The sequence below is a fragment of the Bos indicus x Bos taurus genome, chromosome 19, assembly GCF_003369695.1.
Source record: "Bos indicus x Bos taurus breed Angus x Brahman F1 hybrid chromosome 19, Bos_hybrid_MaternalHap_v2.0, whole genome shotgun sequence".
Taxonomy (NCBI): domain Eukaryota; kingdom Metazoa; phylum Chordata; class Mammalia; order Artiodactyla; family Bovidae; genus Bos; species Bos indicus x Bos taurus.
In genome coordinates this window covers 62,427,426-62,447,443 of record NC_040094.1, presented here as the reverse complement: position 1 = coordinate 62,447,443, position 20,018 = coordinate 62,427,426, and the positions used below count along the sequence as shown (strand labels likewise).

Below are 20,018 nucleotides of genomic sequence, written 5' to 3'. Positions count from 1 at the left end.
CTTGAAAGGAAACCTCACTGCACTAGGCCCACCGTCAAAGAGAGAAACTTGAACTCACCTCCCCCAAATCGGTGTCCGAGTCTGGCCTTAAGCTCGGGGCGGGCTTCCCAAGTGGCGCAGTGCTAAAGAACCTGCCTGCCAGTGCAGGAGATGTCAGAGATTTGGGTTTGATCCCTGGGTCCCTGGGTTTGATCCTCCTCCCTGGAGGAGGGCACAGCAGCCCACTCCAGTCTTCTAGCCTGGAGAATCCCATGGACAGAGGAGCCTGGTGGGCCACAGTCCATGGGGTCACAAAGAGTCAGACACGACTGAGCGACTTAGCACACACAGGTACAGAGCTGCCTCCAGGATTAATTACAGGAGGCCAGGGCAGTAGCCTGTCTCAAAATCATTCTCAAACTTTCCTTCAGGCTTTGGAAGCTACATCTACAAATTCTAATGTTTCAGCAGGGAGAATGCGTCACTGTCTTTCTGAGAATGGCTGAAAGGAGAAAGGTATGCCCCTCTGGGGATGTCTAAGAGAATAACCGTGGGGCCTCGGTCCATTTTGATCCTGACTAAACAAGCAATAAAGTGAGGAAAGTCAATGACCAAGAGGGGCTGCAGTGCCCCCAGTCTAGCCAGCGGCCCCTCTGTCCACAGGGTCCCTTCAGACCCCCTTGTCCGGCCACCGCCCCGCTCTCACAGCCAGCGGCAGCTTCAGCTCAGCTCAGTCTCCCCCGTCTACCCCACGTGTGCGCCCAGCACCACTAAGGCAGTGAAGGCCCCGACCGAGCTCAGCCCTCTGTCACAGATCGGGCTCATGCTTCTGATGGCTCTGTCTCCAATTGCGTTTCTTGCTCTCCCAACCTCCTGGTTTGGAATAGTCAGGGTCCGCTTCAGGAGATCCTCTAGGGTACCAGTGGGGGTCTAATCAGAAAGTCTTCACCACCTTCAGTACTTAAAACAGAGGGAAGTCAATCACGCAAAGATTACGCAGGTGGGGAGAGCGGAGGAGCCAAGGGTAAGGACGCCATTGTCCCTTCCGGGTTAGAAGGTGCAGGGAAGTGACGTGACCAAAGCCCACGGTGTGCGACCTTTCTGCCCTCCTGGCTCCGATCCCTGCTTCCTGCTGTCTAAATCCAGGCTAGAGCCGGCTGACAAAGACCCCTGAGAACGTGGCTCTGGGTATCAGACACCCTTGTGATGCAGAGCAATGATGGGTGAGCGAAGGGATGGATCTGAAGGGAAGGTGCCCCAAGAGCCAGCGGATTTTCCTTCATTTCAGTCAATCTGCTACCCGTGGAGTCAATGAAAGGTCCACCACCGAGTAATACTGGCTTTACAAGATTCTAAAGCTGGTTACCAGGGCTCCCAACTTCCAACCCGTTGTACGCTCGCACGCACACACACACACACACACACACACACACACACACACACACACACTCTCACTCTCTGTCTCCAAGACACTTCTGCAGTCAACCTTGTAGTTTTTCAGCAGATTCCTTAGGAGACTATGACAGAATACTGAAAAATATCCCCTCATGCAAATCCTTTAGTGATAACTTAGGAAAAATCATACATTGCTAAATATAGTCTGTTTGAAAAATTAAGACGAAGTGGTTTTTAGGACTGACAATCCAGAGGACCTGTAGCACTTACTCAACAGCCCAAGAAGGTAAACGAGCAAACCCAGCGCTTACCAAAGGGTATGAGCTTCTCTCGGTCCGAATGCGCTGTGTTTGATTAAACATCCGAAGCAGCGCGTTGCTGACGACGCTCATGAGGACAGGGAAGCAGTGCAGCTGCTTGGTGTTGCACACGACTGAGAAGCCATAGTCCTTCCCAGGAGACAAAGACAGACAACGTGACGACTACGCCGCTGAAGAGGAGAGAGCTTGGCGGCGCATCTGCTGGTGTGACCGCCTGAGTGAACTGCCTTTCTGAGCATCACCTTTCTCTTTTGTGGGGGGGCAGTGAACGGGCTGGGACACGGCTTAAATGAGATCATGTACATTAGGTTCTGGTGGAGCAGATAGCAGAGCTGGCAATATGCATTTTTATCTGCATTACTGATTTGAAATCATTCATTCTCATTTTGCTTACGAGGAAGTTTTATCGACCAGGATTTAACAGTGGCCCCGACAAGGGGACACTAAGCTTACAGAGAGCAAGCAAAGGAACCCTGATTTTCTGGGTAGGAGGTAAGCATGGGATTACACTGCCAATGAAGCGTTTTCACACTTTCTGAGACCACCTTTATGTTCTTCATGTTTATAAAGATGCTCACGCAGGCTTCTCAGGTGGCTCAGTGGATTCTTTAGAATCCGCCTGCCCATGCAGGAGACAGGTGCGATCTCTGGTCCGGGAAGATCCCACATTCCACGAACAACTAAGCCCACAGCTATAGCGCCTGTGCTCCAGAGCCCGGGATCCGCAGCTACTGAGCTCACGCGCCTAGAGCCGTGGGCCCAGCAAGAGAAGCCGAGTCTGGAGAGGAGCCCCACTCGCTGCACCCAGAGAAAAGCCTGTGCACAGCAGGGGAGGCCCAGCACAGCCAGAGACACACAGAATTCTAAAAGTGTTCCTGCATCGTCCAACGTTACCCATCGTTCACAGCAAACACCTGAGATCAGGAACAAATAAAGCCGCTGAGAAGCAGTGGAGTTCCCGAGAGTCGGCACAGAGATTACGCATTTTCCCAAGTGCCTGCTGTCGGGAGGTCTAGTGATTCATCTTCAATGACTTTTGCTTTATTTCCCTTGTAGCAAGAAAGAAACAGCCAGCTTCATGGAATCCGGCCCCAGCTTTCCACTGGGATGTAAACTCAGAGTTTTACTGAAGATTGGGATGTATTTTCAATAGTCTTATTCCTGTGAGAGGGTCTCTATTACTTGCACTCTGTTACCCAAATTGAAACATATTAAAATATTAAATAATAAACTGAGAGCACTTTCCTCCCAGAGGTTTCATGTGATTATTATAGTATTTAATGTATTTTCTCAATATATAAAAATATCACTTGGGTAGTTCATCATTAAATGGGATTTTTTAAATTCAAAATTATAGGGGTTGGTACTCAGAAGGTCTAATATTTTATTGAGTCTGAATAATGCAATGACATCTAGGTACCTTCAAATGTAATAAATCTTCTAATTCAAAATTTAAGATAAAAATGTGTTACAACAACTTATTTAAATGTCACAGTTTACTCAATGATAACCCCACGTGTTTCTGCGTTGTCACTGTATACTAGCCGGGTTGACTTTTCACAGTGTTTAAATCAGCTAAAATGTAGCACTTTAGCTTTTTTTCATAAAAGCAAACACAAGAGGCAAGCGGCAAGCATACCTTTCGTTTCCCAGAAACGATGATGGCCCCATTGTAAGAGGGATCTTCGGTGCCATTTCTGTTTTCAAAGTCATCCACCTCCAAAATTATATTTTGATGCTTCAGTGACTGTATAAAATCTTCAATGTTTGATTCTAGCATGAAATCCAGAACAGAAGGCCACAGAAAGCAAGAGTACGTGTGACCATTTTTAAAAATAAACCACACACACACAGTCAAGATTTGTAGAATGCCGAGTAAAGGCATGTCTCTGTGGGCAGCAAAGGAATAATAACACTGGCCCATGAAAGAGAAGCCATTCCACTATCTTCTGTTACCACTGAGCCACCGAAGAAGCCTGAAATAAGCAGTCAGGCAAAACCAATTGCCCATCATTTAGGGTAACAAGATCATGGGTTCTAATCGGTCTTAAAGAACGTTCCTAGATTTTGTTGGAGGGGCACAGTGTCTAACAATGCCATTGTCACGTTATCAGTCGGCGTGTATAGAGTTTCTGGTGTGGGTTAGGCTGCTGTAATGCAGAGACCTGAAAACCGAGTGCTTCTGTGAGTACAGAAACCCGTCTCCATCTCCCAGAAGAGCTGAGGACCCTCAGGCGGACAGACTGGCAGGTCGGATGAGCTACAGGCGACTCAGGCTCCTTCCGCTGTCCCAGCAGCTCCAAAGTCACAGACACGCATCGCCCCTCACCAAGTTCTTTTCCATAGTGAGGTTTAAACACACATTTTACTCTCTTATAATTTGCTTCCCCCTACCTGTGCTATTTAACAATAAAAATCACTTTTTTCTGGATTTAAATTTTGTTTTTCTGTTTACCTGTGTTATTGATGATCAATAAGCTGGTACGGGGGCCCTGGGGAAGTTGTCCCGGAGAGAGGAAATACAACTCAGGTTTAAACTCCAAATCAGCGGTTTCATTCAACATGGCATAGAATATGCTTTCCACAATCAAAGGGAACACTGCAACTCCAAACACGAACAGTCTATCGATACAGAAATATTACCATATGAACGCACTGCGACAGAACAGTGTTATTTATTCAGCCAGGCATTTCACAGGTATTTGTTGAGTGCCATCTATAATTGGTGCTAAAATTTTGAAAGTCACACCTTCACATGCCGTGCGTGGGCGCATGTTCAGTCCTAAGTCATGTCTGACTCTCTGTGACCCCATGGACTGTAGCCCGCCAGGCTCCTCTGTCCATGGGAGGCTCTAGGCAAGAATACTGGAGTGGGTGGCCATGCCCTCCTCCAGGGGATCTTCCCAACCCAGGGACTGAACCCGAGTCTGTTGCATTCGCAGGCGGGTTCTTAACTGCTGAGCCGCCAGGAAAGCCTGGCATTGCGATATAAACATAGGCTATCACACTATGAAAGTTAAACGGACATGTGGAGAAGGCTGCTCAAGCCCTAACGTCAGGTGTGCCCACTGTGGGTATAATCAAATGCGACTTTCACCCATCCCCTGGCAGGGATGCTGCTGGGGGTACCGTGTTCTAGGATTTTTGTTTGCTTGTCCGCTTTTCTAGATCCAAAATAACAACTTAGTTTTTGTTGTTTTTAAAATTCTTTTCCAGTACAGGTCATTACAGAGTAGAGCTCCCTGGGCTGTACGGCAGGTCCTCATCAGACACCCATGTTTCATGCAGTACTGCGTGCGTGTTCATCCCAAGCTCCAGTTTACCCGCCACCCCCAACACTTCTCCTTTGCTAACTGTGACAAGCTAGCAAACTCTGCTTCTGTTTTGTAAATAAGTTCATCTGTACCTTTTTAGGAGATTCCACATATAAACAACATGGCATATTTGTCTTTCACTTTCTTCCCTCACTACAATCCCTAGGCTCATCTGCTGCTGTAAACGACATTATTCAGTTTTTTATGGCTGAGTAGTATTTCATCATATTCTAGTTTCAGATTCGCCCCCGTTTAACCCTCTCTTGATATTCACTGTCTAAGAAGCCGCGTGCCCCGATACTCACAGGATAAGAAGCCCTTTCTTTCCTCGTCTTAACTGTAAGAAACGGAGCCGTGCCATCGCCCAGAACTGCAGCCTCCAGAGGCCGGCGATGCTCATGGCCTTCTGCGTCTCGGGGGCAGGAGGGCAAGGTGGATCCATCTCATGCAGCCGTCCCGTGTCCCTGCTCATTTCCACTTGTTCAAAATCTACACACACGCGCACACACACAGAATACACGCGCATTACTAATGGCATCTTGGGCACCACAGCTTTCTCTTTGTAACAATATTAAACGTGGTTTTAGAATGTTCGTGGTTACAAAGCAAAGAAGGTTGGAAGCAAATCAGGTGCGTGATGCCCACATTCAATAAACTCAGTGGGGAAAATACGGTGAATTCATACCAAACGTGGAACTCAGGAAAGATGATCACATTATGCCCAGTCTTTGAAAAGACAGAGAAGGTCCCATATGTGACAATATTCTGAGGGATTTCAAGAAATCTCTTCCACAGGAACACCCAATCATGGATGCCTAAATATCTACTTAAAATTTTATGTGGAAAAATTGTCAGATCTGAAACCACCAGATTGGTACCTGATTCCCAAATACATGCTGTACAAGCAGCATGATTTGGGACAAACCATTTAACTGCTGTTTGGCCTGATTTTCTCACGTGTAAAAGTGTGCCCATGGCATTTGTCACAAAGGTTATTTTGTTGTTAGTCGCTCAGTCGTGTCCGACTCTTTGCAACCCCAAGGACTGTAGCCCGTCAGGCGCCTCAGTCCATGGGATTTCCTGGGCAAGAATACCAGTGTGGGTTGCCATTTCCTTTTCCCAGGGATCTCCCCGACCAGGACTGAACCCACACATCCTGCACTGCAGGAGGATTCTTTACCCCTGAACCATCTGAAAAGCCCATAAAGGTTCTTATAGGAAGGTAACTGCAATATAGCCACACGTCCATCAAAGTGTCTGCCATAAAGGCTGCAGAATGACAGCTCTTTTTATCATCGTCCATTAAAATACATGTTGGGCTTCGCTGGTGGCTCAGTGGTAAGGAATCTGCCTGTCAATGTGAGAGACCCATTGATTGAACCCAGGGTTCAATCCCTGGGTTGGGAAGACCCCTTGGAGAAGGAAATGACAACCCATTCCAGTATTCTTGCCTGGGAAATCCCATGGACAGAGGAGCCTGGCGGGTTACATAAAGCCCATGGGGTCGCAAAGGGTCAGACATGACTTGGCGAATAAACCGTCACCACCACCAAAACACACCTTAGGAGATTATTGAATCCTTTTCCCCATTAAGGCTCAGTGAAATTCTGCACACGCACAAGGTAAGGGCAATCTTGACAAGAAACATCTGCTCAGACTTCATGACCCTGATGGAGAGCCTCTGACATCCTCAGAGAATCCAAGAAGCAGGGATTTCTGGGAGAGGAGACAGAAGCTAAAAGAGGAAGCAAATCGTTTCTGAAGGGAAGTCTGGGATGCGCCAAGGAGGGCCTGTGTTTAGTCCTGGTGACGACGTGAGGAAAAGGCTGACAGCCCTTCCCAAACAGCACAGTCAGATCCGGAATGTGTCTCGTTCTTGGTGAGAGCCACACACAAGATACTCTAGACACTAAGCTGACACACGACCATTTGGAAATTGGTCTCCCATGACGCATACGAATGGACGTACCTTGCTCAGCCATTGAGTTTCCCTCCAGTTTCGTAAAGACTTCATTCAGAGTTGATGTGGAAACCTCATAACTCAGCACACCCAGGCTGCAATCCTCATCGAGGTCACTGAAGAGGTCTAAGGCAACAGGAGGGGACAGAGACGTCTGAATACCACGTGGACAACTAAGCCTCGTGAATGGACACATCTGCACGATGGTGCCGAGCGCTGTGCAGAAGCCCCCTTCTTTGGAGGCAAAATTTCAGCAGGATGCACTCCCTCTGTGACATGAAGAGGGAGGCCCACCCCCGCCCTCGTGCACAAACCCTCTGCATCCGTCATCTTCCTACAGCTCAAAATGCGCCCACAAACTTCTTTGAGGAAAGATGAACGATCAGAGAGAGCACCACCTTCTCACCAATGCCCCAGAAATCAACTGTCACCCCTCAAATTACCATCACCCCTCAAATCACCGTCGCCCCACAAATCACCGTGCCCCCTCAAATCACCGTTGCCGCACAAATGACCATCACCCCTCAAATTACCATGGCCCCTCAAATCACCGTGCACTCCTGCCTCTATTCCTGACTTTCCTTCCGGGTGGTCTGCAGCTCCTCCCACCCAAGGCCGCCTCTTTGATTTGGGTCCTGAACCCCTTCCCCTCTGGGGCTCTCGGGGACCTCCCAACTACCTCCTCCTTTTATCTCCGGCATCATCAGCGTCTGCAAGTACTGGGCCATCCCAGATCACACGCCCAAATGCGTAAGGTCACCCGCTGAGCAGAGCCGCGCGCGCGCGCGCGTGTGTGTGTGTGTGTGCACGCGACAAGCAGCGGTGAAACAAAGGAAGACTCTGCCCCTCCCACACGAGTGCATTCATTACTCCAAAGATCTGTCTCTTCTGCTGTCTTCCATTAGTCACTCCTACTCACACATAACCTGCTGCTGCTGCTGCTAAGTCGCTTCAGTCGTGTCTGACTCTGTGCGACCCCACAGACGGCAGCCCACCAGGCTCCTCTGTCCCTGGGATTCTCCAGGCAAGAACACTGGAGTGGGTTGCCATTTCCTTCTCCAATGCATGAAAGTGAAAAGTGGAAGTGAAGTCGCTCAGTCGTGTAAGACTCTTAGCGACCCCATGGACTGCAGCCCACCAGGCTCCTCCGTCCATGGGATTTTCCAGGCAAGAGTACGGGAGTGGGGTGCCATTGCCTTCTCCGTTCTCCAATGCAATCCCTATCAAATTACCAATGGCATTTTTTCACAGAACTAGAACAAAAATTTCATAATTCATATGGAAACATGAAAGACCCAGAATGGACAAAGCAGTCTTGAGAAAGAAGGATGGAGCTGGAGGAATCAACCTTCCTGACTTCAGATTATACTACAAAGCTACAGTCATCAAGACAGTATGGTACTGGCACAAAAACAGAAATATAGACCAATGGAACAAGACAGAAAGCCCAGAAATAAACCCAGGCACCTAGGGGTACCTTATTCTTGACAAAGGAGGCAAGAATATACAACAGGGCAAAGATGGCCTCTTCAATAAATGGTGCCAGGAAAACTGGACAGCTACATTTAAGAGAATGAAATTAGAAGACTTCCTAACACATAACCTACACAAACCCAAATGCTACCCTTATATCCCTGCCACCTGCCCAGAAGCTGTTGTTTGCAAGCATCAGTGATTCCAATTTTCTTCTTAATTCAATGAATACATTTTCTTGGCAGGGGGAGTTGTTTGTTTTTATTCTTTTAACTTGGTCTCTCTCTTTTTAAAATTTAGTGACATTCAAAGCTGTTGACTATACCCTCCTTCTGGAAACATTTTCTCCCTTGAGTTAATAAGAACAAACTCTTATTTCTCCTTCAACTGCCCTGGGGTGCTCCAGATTTCCACCATGCTCTGACCCGTCCTCCACTCTCTCCCAAGGGTTCAGTCCTGTGTCACCTTCTCAGTAATCCAATCCCTTGCATTAAATCCATCTAATATGCAGATTCAATTGATTCAACCCAAATCACTGAATGAGTGATTCCCAGATTAAGCTCTCACTCTGCTCTCTGAATTCCTGTATCCCATAACCAACTATACACTTGGCCGTTGGACAGCTCCACTTGGAAGTTCTCATCTCAGCTTCAGCTCCTTAAGAAACCCAACCCCAAACAAAACCCAAATCCACCACATATGAAAGCTGTAACAACGGTGTGAACACTTGTTTCCAAGTTCGTCCCCTTGTCCTGGTACTAAATTACCTGGAAATTTATTTGTCCTTTCCGCAGGCAATGTATACACAAGCTTTTCTTTGCTTTCCGTTTTCAGTTTAGCATCAGGGATGTGGTGATTAATGAGGGATGTTATTTTTTCTGGATCACACGTTTCATTTCTGTACAAACTAATATGTAAAAGGAAAGACACTTCATTTGTGTTTTCTCTACCGCTGCCACAAAAGCAGGGCTCTTGTCGGATTTCTAGCCTTTGTGTATTAGTTTACTTGGCTTTAGGGAGCAAACAAATGAGGAAATAACAACAGTAACAACAATGTCATCAGTTTGGAAAATCTTGGGATCTATATATACAGAGACGTATCAGCTTAAAAGCAAAAGTACACAAAAGCAAATACTGCGATTAAAATGATATATCAAGTATGAGAGAAACACAGGCAGACAGGAACATTAGGCAGGAGATTTCTCAGGGAAAATAATTACCACACCAGACCGTGCAGATGTTAGAAACCTAGTGTCTAATAGGGAAGTCTGCCCTTCACACATGTTTTGTTTCATCATCAAGGTTTTTTCCAAAAAGTATTGGTTTGGCCTGGACACACTTGCTGGTTGGAGTGTGTCTTTGTCTCCACTCTGTCTCCAGATTTCCTCCCTGTTGACGGTAGCTTCTAGAAGGACTTGACTTCGTGTCCTGTGAAAGGACGGCATCTACCCGAGCACTGCATGGGTCAGCTGAGGAAATTCAGGGCAGGAAAAGGTCGAGGCCTGTCAGACCACCCACGGCCTCAGCCTGGACGGGGTCCATGAGGTTAGACCACCCATGGCCTCAGTGTAGACAGGGGTTCAGGAGGTCAGACCACTCACAGCCTCAGTCTGGACAGGGGTTCGGGAGGTCAGACCACTCACAGCCTCAGACTGGACTGGGATCCATGAGGTCAGACCACACACGGCCTCAGCCTGGATGGGGGTCCATGAGGTCAGACCACCCATGGCCTCAGTCTGGACAAGGGTTTGGGAAGTCAGACCAACATGGCCTCAGTTGGACGGGGATCCACGAAGTCAGACTACCCATGGCCTCAGCCTGGAGGGGGGTCCAGAAGGTTAGATCACATATGGCCTCGGCCTGGATGGGGGTCCACGAGGTCAGGCCACCCACGGCCTCAGCCTGGACGGGGGTCCAGGAGGTAAGACCACCCACAGTCTCAGCCTGGAAGGGGGTCCGGGAGGCAGTCATCAGTCTTCTAGGGCTTCTCCCTTTGAAATCTGCCCCGTCCTCAGCGCTGGTGAAAATGCAGGCGACAAGAATACAGAAGAGCACGCGGCAGACCCAGACCAACCCAGCTGAGCGAGCTGAAGCGTGAGATCCCAGTCTCTCTCGGGGCAGCCTACCTTGGAGACAGCCCATCACTGAAGATGCGTCTACAGAGCCAGGCCACCCCCAGTGCCTTTACCTTAGGTGATAGCCGAGACCCCATCTTCGCTTCAAAAAGACAGACGAGCCCGCGCACTTCAGCCTCCCTTTGGAGAGGATCACTTTCCTATCTGAGCAGAAAGAAGCGAGACAGGGAAGACGGGGTCATCACCTCCTCACTGTGTGGAAAAAATGGGGGGCGGTGCCAGGACTCAGATTTCCAAAGAAGAAGTGTCCTGTGGGGCCTAACTCCATCTCACGGGCTTTTAAAAACATGAAACGTGCACTGAAATGCATGCATTTAAAATGAGCTTCTGGCAGCCTGGAAGGGAGGCAGTTTGGAGGAGAAAGGATACACGTGTATGTAGGGCTGAGTCCCTTTGCTGTTTGCCTGAAACTATCGGAACACTGTTAATCGACTATACCCCAACACAAAATGATCTTAATGTTTAAAAAAATTTAAAACTATTATTGTGTATAAAATAAAGTTAAAAGTAAATAAAATGAGCTTCTGCATGGGAGAATGGATAAATACATGTTTTGAACTGTGGTGTTGGAGAAGACTCTTGAGAGTCCCTTGGACTGCAAGGAGATCCAACCAATCCATCCTAAAGGAAATCAGTCCTGAATGTTCATTGGAAAGACTGATGTTGAAGCTGAAACTCCAATACTTTGACCACCTGATGCAAAGAGCTGACTCATTAGGAAAGACCCTGATGCTGGGAACACTGAAGGCAGGAGGAGATGGGGATGACAGAGGATGAGATGGTTGGATGGCGTCACTGACTCAATGGAGATGAGTCTGAGCAAGCTCCAGGAGTTGGTGATGGACAGGGAGGCCTGGCGTGCTGCAGTCCATGGGGTTGCAAAGAGTCAGACACGACTGAGCGACTGAACTGAACTGATATGTTTGGCTGAATTTCTCTGCTATGCAACTGGAACTATTACAAAACTGCTCAACTATACTCCAATAGAAGAAAAAAAGTTAAAAAATTAAATTAATAAAAAAATGAGCTTCTGCATTCCAGTCTACTTCAGTGGCTTCTGATACTTCTTGAAAAAAAATAAACAAACCATAAATTCCATAAGCATATTTTCTACTCTGGATGATAAAAAATTTTCGACATTTTTCAACCAAATAGACATAAAAGAAGACTGGGATGCTGAAATTAACCAAGACCTGATCTGAAAAGCTGTCAACACGGTTTTTCATTAGCGCTCACAGCCCAGCATATGCAGAGCTGGTGAGGAATTCTACAGGGGGACTAGAGGGCAGTCATTCCCCGGACTCCTGTACAATACAGACACGCTGAGGGAACAAGGGCAGCAGTCTTGCCCTGGGAATCCATGTCTCCCAAATTCTTCACTGTCAGACTGAGATAAAAGTCACAGTTACCAGCCAGCATGTCCGCTTCATCCATCAAGTTGGTGCTCAAGAGGATCACGCGGTCTGCTTTGCGCTCCCTGAGGAAGTTCCATATTCGATGCCTTGAGAAAGGATCCAATCCCGCGGTTGGCTCATCTAATAGCAAAACCTACAGTGGATGAAGATATAGACACCATTTCTCTCGACCTTGTTAATTGTCTCCACGGTAGAACACGGGAAACAATAAAAATCGTGCCAAATAATGACTGCCCAAGGCTTGTATCCAATGTACTAACACTCTTTTCCCTTTCACGCATTGGAGAAGGAAATGGCAACCCACTCCACTGTTCTTGCCTGGAGAATCCCAGGGACGGGGGAGCCCGGTGGGCTGCCCTCTATGGGGTCGCACAGAGTCGGACACGACTGAAGCGACTTCGCAGCAGCAGCATGGTTACACGTAGTGTGCTCTCTCTGGATACATTATAATGAAAACTCGATCACTTTCAGGGGTGAAAGAAGAGCTTCACGCTTTGACATTGGTCTTAGTAGTACTTTTTTGGATACGCCTCCTCAGCCAAGGGAAGCAAAGGCAGAAGTAAATGAGTGGGACTGCATCAAGCTCAAAAGCTTTTGCAGGGACTTCCCTGGCAGTCCAGCGGTTAAGACTCCGCATTTCCAATGCAGGGGACACAGGTTTGATCCCTGGTTGGGAAGCAAGCTCTCACAGGCCATGTGGTGTGGCCAAAAAATTAAAAAATAAATAAGAATAAATTCTAAAATAAAATAGATAACTGAAATAACTATAAAAACAAAATAAAACGTTTTTGCAGGGGGAAGGAAACTAACAAAAAACCCAAAAGGCTGCCTACCACGTGGGAGAAGATACTCGCAAATGATTTGACCAATAAGGAATTAACATCCAAAATATACAAAGGACTCACATGATTCTATAAAAAAAAAAAAACTGATTACAAAATGGTCAAGGGATCTGAACAGACATTTTTCAAAGAAGACATATTTATAGCCAACAGACACATGAGCTACTCAACATCACTAACCATCAGGGAAATGAGTGAACATCAGAACCACAATGAGATATCACTCACACCTGTCTGAATGGCTATTATCCAAAAGACAGTGAATAACAAATATTGGTAAGGACGTGGGGAAAACAGGACACTTGTGCACTGTTGCTGGGAATGTCCATTGGTGCAGTCACTGTGGAGAACACTGTGGGGTTTCCTCAAAAGCTGAAATTAAAAATAGAACTACCGTACAATCCAGAAATTTTACTTCTGTATTTTTCCAGAAAAAAACACAAAAAACCCAAAACAGTAATTCAGAAAGACACATGTATCCTTATATTCACTGCAGTGTTTTTTATAGTAGCCAAGATATGGAAACCACCTAAATGTCCGTCGATAGGTGAACGGATAAAGAAGATGTGGCATATATACATGTGTATATATATATAGTGGAATATTACTCAGCCAAACACAGAATGAACGCTTGTATCTGTGACAAGAGGGACAGACCTAGAGGGTATTACACTAAGCAGAAGAAGTCAGAGAGAGAAGACAAATGCTGCATGATCTCATTTACATGCGGAATCTAAAAATTAAAGCAAACGAGCAAACAGAGCAAAACAGAAACAAACTCACAGGTGGAGAGAAGAAACACGTGGTTGCCAGAAGGGAGCGGGGTGGCAGGATGAGTGAGACAGGCGAGGAAGATTCAGAGGCAGCAACTTCCAGTTACAAAGTAAATGAGCCCTGTCAAACGTGCTGCATGGGCATAGAGTCAATACTCTTTCAGTTACTTTGCGCGATGGCAGACGGCTAGATTTATCGCGGTGGTCATTGTGTCATGCACAGGGATATTATATCACTGCGCCGGGCACCTGGACGTCACGTAGTGTTGTAGGTCAGTTATGTTTCAAGAAGGATGAGAGAAAGAAGAGGAAGAAGGAGGAGGGGGAGGAATCATCTGTGTATACAGTAAAATGTTTTTATTACACACACACACACACACACACACACACACACACACACACACGAGCTGGACCTTGTCCTGACGCTCACTCTGCAATCCTCCTCACGTATAATCTCACTTACTTGAGGATCTCCTAAAAGGGCAATCCCAATGGTCAGCTTTCTTTTTTGACCTTCACTTAAAAGTGTAGCAAGATTATCCTGAATGTTCTGTATGTCCAATTCCAGTAAAACTCTTTGTACCTAGACAAGAAATATACAAAACTTGAAATCCAAGATGATTCATATTATATGGAATCGGTAGCCATTCCCTTCTCCAGGGCTTCTTCCTAATCTGGGGATCAAACCCAGGTCTCCCACACTGCATGTGTATTCTTTACCAGCTGAGCCACCAGGGAAGCCCATATATATATATGTATATAAAATATATATTAAAGGACCTCACTGCCTGCACTTCACTTCTAAGCGAGCAGTAAACCACTGACTTAGCTTGGCAAATGTCCGGCAGTTCAGAGACTCTGAGCACACCCGTGTACCTCCTGCTCCACGTCCTTTGGCTGAATTCCTTTTATTTTTGCAAACAGCCTGAGGTTCTCCTTTACAGTGAGCGTGTCAAACTGAACATTGAATTGAGGACAAACACCAGTTATCTTCCGGATTTCCTCCAAGTCTTGCATTTCGGAGAGATTTTTATTATAGATGGTAACTGATCCTAAGAAGTTAAAAATAATTTAACATTGGTGAGATAATACATTTTATTAATGTCTGTAGATCTTATTTAGGAAAATATTGGCATATACTCAGAAGTATCTAAAATGATGATTTTATAATTTATTAACAACCATTAACTACTCTCAGCATAAACAGACGTTGAGAATAGTGTATACACAATATCTCCCCTGAAATATCACACAGAAATGAAGATCAGGATTTTCATGAAAATTTCGGAAATCGAAAATATATATAAAATCATGTAGTTCTGGTAAACAGCTTTAGATAAACGAACATCACTTCCTCTAAGGCGGTTAAATTACAACCTGAAAACAAAAAAGGCACACAAGGCCTCATTCTGCGCTCAGGCGGGCGCCTTTGGGAAGCATCGTCTGCCCACCTGCTGTTGGAACAGACGACCCACTAAGGATGCGCAGCAACGCCGATTTGCCAGCCCCACTGTGACCCAGGACTGCCGTGATCTGACCTTCATAGATGTCAAAGGACAAGCCTATTTTCAGAACAAAACATCAGCGTTATAAATAAGAGGGCAATAGATAGGGCTGTTTCTAAAAACAGAACAAGACACTTTATGTTAACTGTGTATTTGAAGCATTTCAACAGTTTAAAATACATAATATTCAGTATTTTCCTGGTTGCTAAAATAACATCTTTACTGTAGAATATTTGAGAATAAATACAATCACTCAAGACAAAAATCAACCATAATTCCCAATAGCCACATTATAATACATTTGCATCATGTGTATATTTGCACATATGAATATGTAAATATATTTATAAACTTTGTACTCTATTTTTTTCTAGGCTGCCTTTTCAAATATTTAATCATAAACCTTTTTCATGGCATTAATTATCTTTTAAAACACATTCACCAAAAATCTGTATTTCACCTTAACTCCATTTTTCTATTCTTTCGTTAAAAGTATTGTGTTTTCATGTCAATAGAAAAATCATTTAGCTAAAAATTCTTTGAGATATTATTTTTTCTTTATTTGCTTTACCACCATGTGAAATCCAAACTTCATTACAGAAAGGTGTTGAACAGAGCAAGATGAAATTCTTAAGAATCTTATAAAATATTGTGTCTAAATGATCAAGTTCTTTCAATTAAAGTTTAGTGACCTACTTTCTAATAATATTGAATTTAATGACTGGACTGAAATTTCAGTTCATCTATCTAGATGATAGACAAAACTTTATAAGGACAACTTACTCACCTATTAAATATACTAGTAAAAATAATTATAGGAGAAAATTCTTCCTGTTGTAATCAAATCCATTAAACCCTCACTTGCAATTTGACTAAAAGATTCTAAAGGTCATTGGAAGAATAAACTCAAATGATTAGGAAAATCGACAGAATAGTAAGAGATCAGTCTTGGCTGCAAGATATTAAAATATACTTGAGAACCATAATAATTAAAATATTAGTTTTACCAGTGGAGAAAATGTAATAAATAAAATAATATATTGTTGGTCTAGAATACACTGACCAATAGAATCAGAAAGAAACCTGAAATGGACCAAAGTCAACATAAGAAATTAAAATCAATGAAACAAGCTTTTGAATCTATCAAAAATATGAGTTAATTCATAAACAATATTGAGAAAACTAAAGAAGCACACTAACACATCTTACGCTTGTTGTTTTTAAAGGGGAAAGGTCAGTGTTTTCAAGGATAAAGGTGACGCTAATTACACAAACGATCTGAAAAAAGAAACGGAAGCCTCAGTCTCCTCAGATGTAAAGTGGAAGAGAAGTCGGGATCTCACGGGCTAAAAGAAAAACTCCAGGTGTGTCACTGAGCATTGTTCTCAGCATGCTAGGCGCTCAGTAAACCTTGAGTGTTTGTTCCTACTATTATTTCTGTTGTTAATAACTGCTTCTGGGAGTATGAATTTTTATAATCTTGGAAGGAAATGATTAGGTACTTGAACCAAGAATCTTAAAAATATGGACCCAATTGAATAATCCTGTTTCTAGACATTTTTATTCAGGAAGTTATTAGCAATCTTTACAAAGACTGAGCAAGGATGTTCACGAAAGTGTTTTTATGACAGTGTAGAAACTGAAAACAACTGAATTTCATACACGAGTGTGTGAGTTCAGTAAGTCATGGCATCCATAGAATGGAATGCTGTTTAACTCTATAGACTGTTGCTGTTCTTCAGTCGCTAAGCCGTGCCTGACTCTTTGCGACCCCATGAACTGCAGCACGCCAGGCCTCGCTGTCCTTCACTACAGACAAGTTATTTCAAGGGCATGTTTTCAAAGGCGTTCCCAGTGGCCGCGTGAACCAGCTGCCTCGGGGGGAAAAAGACAAGAGGGACAGCTACCATCTTTACTTCCCGAAGAGCAACTCCAATGGGTTGTTTCATATACTTTTACACCTATTGATGTTTGATGCTTTAACATTTTTTAAGGTTCTGCTACTTTTAAAAATAGAACAAATCCTTGCAGAAGTTGGAACTATTTAGACATATTGATGAGGGAAAAAGTGGTTCATACTGGGCTCTGAAAATTGAAATGAGATATTTAAAAGTACTTTAACGTGTCTTTGGCTATAATTTAAAAAAGAAACCACAGGTCTAGATGGTATCAGATAAAAATAAACTTCAACTGTCAGGAAGAAATACATGTCGGAGTCTTTCCATTTATCCATCTTAAATGCATACTATAAGGAGACATTTTTAAAAGATGCAGAAGGGAATGTGAATAATAACAACAGTTTTCATCAACTAGGAAAAAGCCCAACATGTTTACACAAGTACATTATATTTTCAAAGGGAAGACATACTCTCAAAGGAAAAAGTAAAATTGAGCTAAGGGATCTGCATTTGTTAGAAAATAAATGTAACATAAGCAAAGTGGACTGAGAACTCGCAACCTTGGGAGGGTTGACGGCTCTCCCTTTTTTAGCTGTTAAGGCTGCTGTCTCTTCTAAAAATATATTCCTCCTAAAAATAATTATCCATAACAGCAAGTTATCCTCTATGAAATGTCACCACTAACTTTGATGCCTGCTTAAACGTTCATCACAGAAAAATATATTTGTGAGAATACTCAGTTTCAAATATGTCAGTTCCCTAGAAATCATAAACTATGGTTATTGCTGGATACTGACTTGTGGCTCAGTGGTAAAGAATCTGCCTGCAATGCAGGAGACCCAGGTTCAATCCCGAGTCGGGAAGATGCCCTGGAGAAGGCAATGGCAACCCACTGCAGTAGTCCTGCCTGGGAAATTCCTTGGAGAGAGGAGCCTGGTGGCCTCCAGGTCGTGGGGTCACAAAGAGTCAGACACAGCTTAGCAGCTAAACGACAGCAACAACAAAGGTGTTCTTGGCCTTATGTTGGTCTTGCCAGTACGTGCGAGCTCGTGTATTCCTTGACTAGTAAAAACGTATCCGTCTTAAGTCTAGACATTCTTTCCTTACAGTGCAAATACAATGAAATATCGCTAACAGCAAAGTCATTTTTCTTTGCATGCCTCCATTTTCGTAGATAAGTGGATCCATGAGACATCTGGCAGGGTTTTACATCCAGTTCTTAATCATGGTGAATTTCCAGGTAGTGGAGGTAGGCTGTTGGTACTTTTTTCTGTTTTGCTTACGTATAATCTGTAATTTTTTACACTGAACTTTTTCCATTTTTTTAAGAAGTCAATGAAACAATGAAAGTTTTTCTTTACCTTTCAATACTTCCACTTTTCCAGTTTTTTCTTTATATACTTTTTTAACATTTCTGATTCTGAAATGAAAAAATAATCGGTGCTTAGGTAGCCAATAGAAAAGTAAAACTTGTACAGATCATGAATAACTTGAATTATAGGGAGGCAGCCAGCTTCATGTGAAAAGAGAGGACATAACAATCTACTCAGAAAGACCAAGACTTATTTCAGACTAAACGCTTCCCCTGAGGGGGAAAATTAAAGAGCCGCTTTAGAAAGTTACAATTAGGGTGAGAGAGGAGCCTGGTGGGCTACAGTCCACGGGACCGCAAAGAGTCAGATGCGACTTAGCGACTGAGCGTGCACTGGTGATCCAGTGGCTAAGACTCCAGGTTCCCAGTGCAGGGAGCCTGGGTTTGATCCCTGGTCAGCAAACCAGATCCCACAGCCACAGCTAAAGCTTCACATGCCACAACAATAGATCCCACGTATATCAAAGAAGGTCAGAAAGATCCTGCATGCCACAACCAAGACCCAGTGCAGCCACATAAATGTGTGTGTGTGTGTGTGTGTGTGTGTGTGTGTGCTCAGTCATGTCCCATCTTTGCAGGTCCATGTACGTAGCCCACCAGGCTCCTCTGCCCATGTAATTCTCCAGGGAAGAATACTGGGTGGTTTGCCATTTCCTCCTCCACAGGACCTTCCTGACCCAGAGATCAAACCCGTGTCCCTTTTATCGCCTGCATTGGCAGGCAGATTCTTTAGCACTGTGTCACCTGGGATCGCTTCATCAAATACACACACACACACACACACACCTCTAGATCAGTGATCACCAAGTCTGAACACACACTAAAATTTCAAAGGAAACAGATACAGGGCAAAGCAAGAATCAAGCTCAGACAGATGAGCAATGTCAGGACCACATAAGACCACATACAATGCATCTTCGAGTTCAAAGGGAAACTTCACCCTCCCTTCTGTCCCTGAATGAGAATAAAGGTAAGGACATTTATCAACCAGGAACGCTGGTGGTGGGCAGGTTGGAGCAGAGAGTCTGGAGATTTAAAAAAAAGGCGTCAAAGCTGCTAAATCCAAGAGGATACTTTATTTCTGCCTTTCTGGGTATAGTGGGACCCCATGGGCGTGGGACCTCAGTATTTTATTTTAATACATAAACTTCCACTTGAGAAAGGCTGGTTGATTTCGGATTTCAAGATGACAAACCAGTGTTTGGAGCAGACATGCTGATTCCAAATTTCTTACTTCTTACTTCTTCCATTAGACACTAGAAGCCAGTCAAAAGTACAGAGGAAAAGATTCAGAGACCCTAAGACCAGCAAAAACTCAGAGGCCGGGGCGGACAGACAGAATCTGGGGGAGCCTAGACAGAGGGTGAAGCGGCGACATTGCACGGTGCTGAGCAAATGGGACTTTCCCTATCGCACGAGACACTGTAGGTGATGACAGAGGAGGAGTTCAAAGTGACATTTACGAATCTGTTCTTCAGTATTTTGCTTCAGGTTCACCCCGCTGCCACTGGTTAATATTCCATTTATTTTAGCCACTATGGAAAAGAGTATGGAAAGTGAAAGTGGAGTCACTCAGCTTGTCGGACTCTGTGACCGCAGGGACTGCAGCCCACCAGGCACCTCTGTCCATAGGATTC

General features: G+C 44.6%; 1 protein-coding gene across 7 annotated transcripts in view; it reads right to left on the bottom strand.

Moving 5' to 3' along the window:
• LOC113878210 (ATP-binding cassette sub-family A member 6-like) overlaps positions 1 to 20,018 on the bottom strand; it is a 67,793-nt gene that overhangs the window by 22,652 nt on the left and 25,123 nt on the right. For 6 of the 7 annotated variants that reach the window (XR_003506938.1, XR_003506939.1, XM_027519142.1 and 3 more), the window contains 12 exons: positions 18,371 to 18,429; positions 15,058 to 15,168; positions 14,483 to 14,658; positions 14,070 to 14,189; positions 11,986 to 12,124; positions 10,630 to 10,720; positions 9,209 to 9,348; positions 6,978 to 7,094; positions 5,314 to 5,497; positions 4,150 to 4,316; positions 3,334 to 3,467; positions 1,686 to 1,823 (listed from right to left, as the gene is read on the bottom strand). Coding sequence is in view for 5 of the 7 variants with exons in the window: in XM_027519142.1 (XP_027374943.1) it covers positions 1,686 to 1,823; positions 3,334 to 3,467; positions 4,150 to 4,316; positions 5,314 to 5,497; positions 6,978 to 7,094; positions 9,209 to 9,348; positions 10,630 to 10,720; positions 11,986 to 12,124; positions 14,070 to 14,189; positions 14,483 to 14,658; positions 15,058 to 15,168; positions 18,371 to 18,429 (1,576 nt within the window). In the remaining 2 variants the exon portion in view is untranslated. The remainder of the gene's footprint in view (positions 1 to 1,685; positions 1,824 to 3,333; positions 3,468 to 4,149; positions 4,317 to 5,313; positions 5,498 to 6,977; positions 7,095 to 9,208; positions 9,349 to 10,629; positions 10,721 to 11,985; positions 12,125 to 14,069; positions 14,190 to 14,482; positions 14,659 to 15,057; positions 15,169 to 18,370; positions 18,430 to 20,018) is intronic. The other variant, XM_027519143.1, reaches the window with a different exon arrangement.